Genomic DNA, 8747 nt, shown 5'->3' on the forward strand with positions numbered 1-8747 from the left:
GAAGAAGTGGTAGACTATATATTGCTAGTGATATAATAAAAATCACCAATGGCAGCTAATAGCAAAACTAAAAGAAATTCTTGTAAGAGAGAGAGGGAGAAACGAGAAATTTTCCATCCCATCTGCAATAGAGTTCCTTTCTCTATTGACATGCTGAAAACCAGAGTCTAAATCACTAATCAAAACTGTAATCCTGCTAAACAAGCCTTGAAATCTCCATGGTCGGTCCTGACCAGAGTCTTCCATCTTTTAAACAGCGTTGACCGAATCACTCTCAAGTAGATCGAGGAGGCCATATAGCTTAGGGGAGAATTCAAAATCACTTCACTTGGAAGCTAATTAAAGTATTTTGGAATATAAAGAGGAATTTTTTTCTAATGATAAGAGAACAAATTGTATTAAAATGAAGCCAATTAGGTTATAAAGGCAAATTGTTTATTCAATTAATTATAATTATCTCAATTAATTTCACATATGTTGCGCGAGATATGTACATATATAATACATTATGTTTTGTTACACAGGTGGTCATTGATTGCTGGTAGACTTCCAGGAAGAACGGAAAATGATGTGTAGAATTATTGGAACACAAACCTGCGTAAGAAGGTGGTTTCTCCCTAAAGATCATGAAATTTTGTCACCTAGCTAGTGTTTATCAAGAACTGATAGCCAAACTTCAATCGAGGGGCGAAAACGATATTTAACGATTTGGAATTGTTGGACTGGTAGCTGATGAATGCAAAACAGTTTCCACCTTTTGAACCATACACCTTCAGAAGGAAAACCTCATGTGGTTACAAACCATGCACGTCGCTGTAGTTAGAAACTACTAAATTGAGCTGAGAAAAGTACTTTATATATGATATTTTAGAGCCAGTGATCAACATGCAAATGTTCTTCACGTGATTCCATATATATTAATGGAGTCTTGGTAGATCTAATAAGGTGGGCATAGACTACGTAAGAGGCACTATGGTAAGCTCATTCGGAGTAAGGAAAGGTGCATGGACCGAAGAGGAGGATATACTTCTAAGGAAGTGCGTCGAGAAATATGGTGAAGGAAGATGGTTTCAAATTCCTCTCAAAGCAGGTATCTAAATGTCTTCGTTCATGCTTGTAAATAGTGTTGGTTTCTAGGGACCGAAGAGGGCTATCCTCATCCTGTAGTCCAAGGTCTGTATATAAGTATCTCCATATCTTCTCGACAAACAATATGGTCTCTTTTTTCTACATATGGTGTGATCACGAGCAATTCTGATCACAAGAGATTTTCTCATGTTTATATGTCTATATCCAGTATATATATATATACAGTCTCTCGTGTTTGAGAGCAGCTACACTAGAGGCAAAGACTAACATTCAACTAGCTGGACGCTCGAAAAAGTATACACTGACTCTTAATTTTAATTTGCAGGTTTGAATAGATGCAGGAAAAGCTGTAGAATGAGGTGGTTGAACTATCTTAAACCAAATGTCAAGAGAGGACAGTTTTCAGTGGGCGAAGTAGACTTGATTATCAGGCTACACAAGCTGCTGGGCAACAGGCAAGTGAAAATGTCTTAACCAATCTAGAAATTTTTTTTTCTTTTTGACAAGACAGAGTATTCACTAAAAGCACATTGTAAGGAAAATAACTAACAATGAGAAGAAAGAAATACGAAAAACCATGAATACCCGATCTGAGATTGTTGAAGATGAGAGGTAAAAACCAAGGAATGAAGAAGTGGTACTGTTTCTAGTGGTTTAAGAAAAATCACCAATGGCAGCTAATAGCAAGGCCAAAGAAGTCTCAGAAAGAGAGGGATCAGGGACTTCAACCGACTGAAGAGGATTATCTTTTCTATAAATAAAATGCTATCTCATATTTAGTGAGAAATTTAAGAGGAAAACTTGAACTGATGGAAGCCTTACTCCTCAATTTTTTTTTTTTTTTATTGAAAGCTGACGGCGACAAGAAAGCGGCTCTACGAAATTACAGAATTACAAAGCTCAAAGCCAAGCCGAAAGGGCATGCTGTCTGTGTGGACCTTGCTTTGTCAGTCCATCTTCTAAATAGTTCCTTTCCCTGTTGGCATGCTGAGAAGTACATATTAATTGCTTTGGTATTAATTGCTTTGGTAAAGTGGTTTAACCTGTTTTTTAAAAAATTTTAATTTTTTTTTTATTAAAATTGAGTGTGGTTTGTATTTTCTGGATTGTTTTGATGTGTTAATATTAAAAATAATTTTTAAAAATTAAAAAAACATTATTGACATGCTTTTCGGCACGAAAAACTATTTGAAAAGCAACAATTATCATGCTCCTAAACACCCTCTAAATTACTAAGCATATATAATCTTAATACTATTTTTTTTGTTTGGAGAATTTTAATTCTATTACAAGCCTTGAAGTCTCCATAGCAGGTCCTGGCGAGTGTCTTCCATCTATTTAACAACGTTGCCCGAATCACACTCTATTACCCATGCCTCTTCAGTTTTGTTTTGAAAGGAAGAAGTAGATCGAAGCCGTAACTAACTCTACGGAAAATTTATTATTTTTTGTTACACAGGTGGTCATTGATTGCCGGTAGACTTCCAGGAAGAACAGCAAATGATGTAAAGAATTATTGGAACACAAACCTGCGTAAGAAGGTGGTTTCTGGCACCAGAGAAGCTCAAACAGAACCAGAATCAGAACCAAAAGCAAGAACAAAAGCCAACATAATAAAGCCTCGACCTCATAAATTCAAAAGTTTATGCTGGTTAGGAGGAGAAGGTATTCCATTTTTCAATGGTGGTTTTCAATATGGGTACGATCTTTGTAAGCCATGTTCTACATCAGCATTGTCCCCTTCCGATATTATTGAAGTTGAAAGCATGTGGTGGGAGAGTTTGTTAGAAGACAAAGAAATTAATGTATCGAACAACAAAGGATGCCTAGGTTCTCGGTCAGAAGATGACAGAGAGCCCATCAACAGTCCTTTTGTAGAGGACAACGCTCCAGAAGGGATATTAATTGCGGACGTACTCTGTTGTGAACAAGGACACCATTGTTGGACTTGGAGTGACCTTTCTTTTGACGCCGACCTCTGGAGCTTAATAAATACTTGAAATACTTTAGCCTGGGTTGTTGTAATATTTCGGGCGAAACTATTTAAGTTAAACTATAAAAGGCTTGTTGTCGTCCTTTCTTTGAAAAATTAAAAATAATAATAATAAACCATGATTGTTTCTAATAGGTGATCATTTTATATTTAGTTTGGTTTTTATAAAAAAAAAATAACTAAATTAATTAAAAAAAAAAACAAAAACCAAATTGGAATCGATTCAAATCGACCGGTTTCGATTCGATTCGGTTATTTTAGAACAAAAACCAGTTTAAACCGGTTTGACTTTGTTTTTTTTGGTTTAGCTCGGTTTTTTCTGGTTTAGATTGGTTTTTTTCAATTTGACTTGGGTTTTTTTTTCAATTTTTTTCGGTTCAGGTTTGGTTATAAAACCGAACTAGTTGGTTTTTCAATAATTCTAATCGGTTTTTTTTTCACGGTTCGATTTTTTTTGTTATTTTTTTCCTAATTTTCTCAATTTTTTATTTTTTTTACTAACCCCTAGTTTCTTGCTTCTTCGTTTCAGTGGCTTAGACATGTCGGGTCATAGGACCCGAGTCAAAGCTTTTTTTGGCTCATTGTTTTTAGGTTGAATATAAATTTGAAATATATATATTTAACCTAATTGAGTTTATGATTAAGATCATGAGTTTGATGAATTAAACCATAATAATTGAATTATTATTTTTATTGCTTTTTTTTACCAATACATTTTTTTAAAAAAATAATTTTTGAATTTATATTTCAACTAATATCCTTTATATGTTATTTTATTATTATTATTTAACCTCTTTTTGGATAGATATTGTTTTTATGGTGTTTAGTATATTTAATTTTTCAAAAAAATCATTCTGATTCATCTATATTTTTTTTTATTTTCTGTATACAAAAAAATTATTTTTGAAAATAAAATATAATGTTTTTTATAATATTTCTGATGTGTGCAGTCTTGCATAATATGTTTTTATATTTTTAATATCATCTAATTGAATACAAAGTAATTTTAATAAATAAATTAATAAACATAACATATTAAATTTTACGTCTTGCAAGACTAAATGTCTTGATATATACTTGTCTTTTGATTTTCTCAGTTTTATTTTTTTATATTGTTAACACTTTTTTTTCATTTATTAACATACATAGTTCCAAATTTATTTGATTACATATATACATTAGCTTTTCAATTTATACTTAAGATTTTTTATGAACAAAAATGCATTGAAAAAACCTGTATGTACAATATTTTTGCTAGAGAAAAAACATTTAGCCCACAACGGAGCGCAAGTTATATTGCTAGTGCATTATTATTATTCAATTTTTGAATTTTTTTTAAATTTAAAAATAAATAAATAAATAACAACAAAAAATGAATAAAAAATTAATTTAAGAATTGGGTTAATACAACACAAATTGAAAGTTTGAAAACTAATAAGGATGAAATTATAAATTTAGGAGTCTATTTGGTCAAAAATTAGAAGAATTGATAAGTTTGAAGACTTAATTGAACTTTAATTTAATTAATTAATGAAATCAGGAACTTAATTGAAGAAATATCAAAGTTCGAGCATGATTCAAGGCAACATTGCAAGAAATTAAAGTCCATGAACCAAAGTAAAATAGAGGGGGTACTTTAGGGAGTTTAATTGATTTTTCCAGAGGTAATTTTGAAAAAAATTAAAAGTTGAAGAGTCAATTAAGAACTCAATTGAATAATCCAAAACTCAAGGACTTTTTTCTAAATAACGCTAAAATTCAGGGGTTTAGTTACACTTTTATCAAGGGGTAAAATTAAAAAAAAAAAAAGAATTTCCTTGATTAGGGACCCAATTATTAAATGTGAGAAGTTCAGGGATCAAATTGGAAATAATCATTTCTGTTGAAAACGGCGCCGTTTTCATCGCCTTCTTCATCCCACCGATTCAACAGGAAATCCACCATCAATCATGGTCACGTCTGTGCCCCATGATTGAGCCACCTACAGTAGTCGATGCCATCCCATGACTCCATTATTCACGTTCTCTGGCTTTATAAAAGCCAGAGAAAGAACAACACCGGGAGGGGGAGAACGAAGGAGCAGACAAAAAAAACAGACGCAGAACAGGGGGTTTTCCAGAGATAAAACAAGAACACAAGGGAGAGACACTACGGGAGGAACAGAGGAAAGGCACCGGGGACGGACGAAAACAGAGATAACAGAAGGAAAAAAACAGAAACGAAAAACCAGAGACGGGGGGAGAAGAACGAAAACACAGGACGCAAACCCAGAGATAACGACAGAACTAGAGACGCAGAGGGAACGAAGACGAAGGAGCAAAACACAGAACCAAAAAGAAACAGAAGGAACAGAGGAGAGGAGGTCAGCCATTACACCATCATCGGCCTCTTCACCAGCAGCGCAGGTAAGCTTCCTTTAGCTCCATTATTAACGTTCTCTTCCTTTAGATTCGAATAATTCACGCATGCGAGCCTTTGCACAACCGTGTTACTGGATTGGGCTAGTAATTGGGCCGGAATCACTGTGTTAAGCTTAGTCATATACAGGTTAGGTCAAATCCAGCTCAAAAACAAAGACAAAAGCTGAGACCAGGCTGGGATTGAGTCTCAAGCCCATCTGACCAAATCTGTTTTGGATTATGTTTAGCAAAACATACCTTTATACCTTAACTCTTTATTTTTACTCATTTTTATTTTGATATCTAGATAAAGAGGTCTTTGTGAATATCAGAAAAGTTTTTTTTTTTAAAATTATTGATCTTTTTGAATTTATTTATATATATGTCCCTCGTGTTTTTTTTAGGTCTTTTATTATATAATTAATATGTGGATTTTAGCTATAAAGTGCAAATTTGGTATACAATACCTTTTTTTTTTTTTTCTTAAAACAAATATGTATGCATTGATTTAAATTTATTTTACTAGTTTATTCAGTGATGTTATAATAGGAATACCATTTTATCTTTTTTTGCTATGTAATATTTTTAAGTGTTTTTCCATGATTGGTTTTGAAAAATTTAACTTATAAATAACCACATTCCGAAAACTGGATATGTCGAGAAATATAATTTTTAAAAAGTTTTTTTTTTTTTTTTTTAAAATGCATTTATAACCATGATTTGGGGTACTTCAGATGGTGTTTGCCCGTCTTGCCTCTTGGACGGATTTCATAATCCTTCCACTTGATTGTTAGTTGAGCACTAGCACTAGTAGACAATTTGCACCGTTTGCATGCATATCGCTGTTGTTTGAAACTAGTAGACAATTTGCACCGTTTCCACTAAAAACGTTATTTAACTGTTTGAAATTGTTGGACTGGTAGCTGATGATTGCAAGAACCGGTTCCATGCATGTCGCTGTTGTTTGAAACTACAACATTGTCGTGGTAATAAAAGTACTATAAATATGATAGTTTGGAGTGAGTGTGATGTAAATGTTGTTTGTATATAGACTTGCTAGCTTTAATCAGGTGGGAAGTAGACTACATGAGAGGCGCTATGGTGAGCTCATCAGGAATAAGGAAAGGTGCATGGACCAGAGAGGAAGATATACTTCTAAGGGATTGCGTTGAGAAATATGGCGAACGAAGATGGCATCAAGTTTCTCCCAGAGCAGGTATCTAAATGACTTCGTTCCTGCTTGTAAATCAATAGATTTTCTCATGTTTATATGTCTATATATATCGAGTATATATAGTCTCTCGTGTTTGGTTACAGCGACGAAGAATAACACTTGGAAAAGGTGTACACTGATTCTTAATTTTCATTTGCAGGCTTCAATAGATGCGGGAAAAGCTGCAGGTTGAGGTGGTTGAATTTGTCAAAGAACCATCTCAACCTAATAGCTTAAACTGTTAGATGAGGCCCCAAGATATAATTTATATTATTCTCTAACACACCCCCTCAAGTGAAAGCCCTTTAAGCTTAAAACTTGCACAGACCCATATTTTCTTGTGCATAATTTTTATCAAATAAATAGGGATGATGAGATTCGAACTCGTGACCGCTTGGTCATTAAAGCTCTGATATCATGTCAAAGAATCATCTCAACCCAATAGCTTAAGCTGTTAGGTAAGACCCCAAGATATGATTTATATTATTCTTTAACAGAATTACCTCAAGCCAGGTATCAAGAGAGGACGGTATTATGAGGACGAAGAAGACTTGATTATCAAGCTGCACAGGTTGCTTTGCAATAGGCAAGTGAAAATGTGTAAATATATTATATATTACATGCATTGCAAACCTTGCATGGAAGTATCAAGACTCGATCTGAGATTGTTGAAGAAAAAGATTGTAAAAACAAGGGATGAAGAAGTGGTAGACTATTGCTAGTGATCTAATAAAAATCACCAATGGCAGCTAATAGCAAAACTATAAGAAATTCTTGTAAGAGAGAGAGGGAGAAACGAGAAATTTTCAATCCCATCTCCAATAGAGTTCCTTTCTCTATTGACATGCTGAAAACCACAGTCGAAATTACTAATCAACATTGTAATCCTGCTAAACAAGCCTTGAAATCTCCATGGTCGGTCTTGACCAGAGTCTTCCATCTATTAAACAGCGTTGACCGAATCACTCTCAAGTATATCGAAGCCATACAGCTTAGGGGAGGGTTCAAAATCACTTCACTTGGAAGCTAAAGGATTTTGGATTATAAAGAGGAATTTTTTTTTAATGATAAGAAAACCATTGTATCGAATTGAAGCCAATTAGATTATAAAGGGAAATTCTTGATTCAGTAATAATTACCTCAATTAATTTCACATATGTTGCACGATATATGTACATATATATAAACTACATTATGTTTTGTTACACAGGTGGTCATTGATTGCCGGTAGACTTCCAGGAAGAACACCGAATGATGTAAAGAATTATTGGAACACAAACCTGCGTAAGAAGGTGGTTTCTGGCACCAGAGAAGCTCAAACAAAACCAGAACCAAAAGCAATAACGAAAGCCAACATAATAAAGCCTCGACCTCATAAATTCAAAAGTTTATGCTGGTTAGGAGGAGAAGGTATTCCATTTTTCAATGGTGGTTTTCAGTATGGGTACGATCTTTGTAAGCCATGTTCTACATCAGCATCGTCCCCTTCCGATATTTTTGAAGTTGAAAGGATGTGGTGGGAGAGCTTGTTAGATGACAAAGAAATTAATGTATCGAGCAACACCGGATGTCTCCGTTCGGGGTCAGAATCTGACCAAGAGCCCATCAAAAGTCTTTTTGCAGAGGACAGCGCACCAGAAGGGATGAGAATTGGAGACGTGTTCTGTGAACAAGGACAACATTGTTGGAGTCCCAATGCCTTTGATGCAGCAGAGCTTTGGAATTTAGTCAATACATGAAATACTTTAGTTTGTATTGTTGTAATATCTGGTGCCAAAATAATGAAGTGCAAATCTAAAAAGGTGAGGTGTTTACTGTTTAGCCGACAATATTCACACATTCACCAAAAAAATCAAGGATATATTGTTTATTTTTTTAAAATTCATTTTAGTCCTCAAAGTTTTATATACTGATTTAATCCTAATTGAAGACCAATTGTGTCTAAATTCTTAGTTAAAGGTGGAAAGGAGACCGAAATGAAAAAGACGCTAAACATAAAAGGCGTGCCAGAGATTGCATGAAAAATACACTTAGATTCTCGATCTTTAAAAAA

General features: G+C 34.0%; 2 protein-coding genes across 2 annotated transcripts; both read left to right on the forward strand.

The window, feature by feature from the left end:
* Window positions 1-972: 972 nt before the first annotated feature.
* On the forward strand, window positions 973-3089 carry LOC118039592 (transcription factor MYB113). The gene is made up of 3 exons (XM_073405563.1): window positions 973-1090; window positions 1415-1544; window positions 2513-3089. Exons 1-3 carry the CDS (start codon window positions 973-975, stop codon window positions 3087-3089), a joined length of 825 nt encoding a protein of 274 aa, XP_073261664.1.
* Window positions 3090-6658: 3569 nt separating this feature from the next.
* On the forward strand, window positions 6659-8533 carry LOC118039595 (transcription factor MYB113). Its single transcript, XM_073405564.1, has 3 exons — window positions 6659-6697; window positions 6855-6882; window positions 7853-8533. Exons 1-3 carry the CDS (start codon window positions 6659-6661, stop codon window positions 8431-8433), a joined length of 648 nt encoding a protein of 215 aa, XP_073261665.1. The 3' UTR covers window positions 8434-8533.
* Window positions 8534-8747: the final 214 nt, after the last annotated feature.

This window comes from Populus alba, chromosome 17 (genome assembly GCF_005239225.2).
Source record: "Populus alba chromosome 17, ASM523922v2, whole genome shotgun sequence".
NCBI classification, from domain to species: domain Eukaryota; kingdom Viridiplantae; phylum Streptophyta; class Magnoliopsida; order Malpighiales; family Salicaceae; genus Populus; species Populus alba.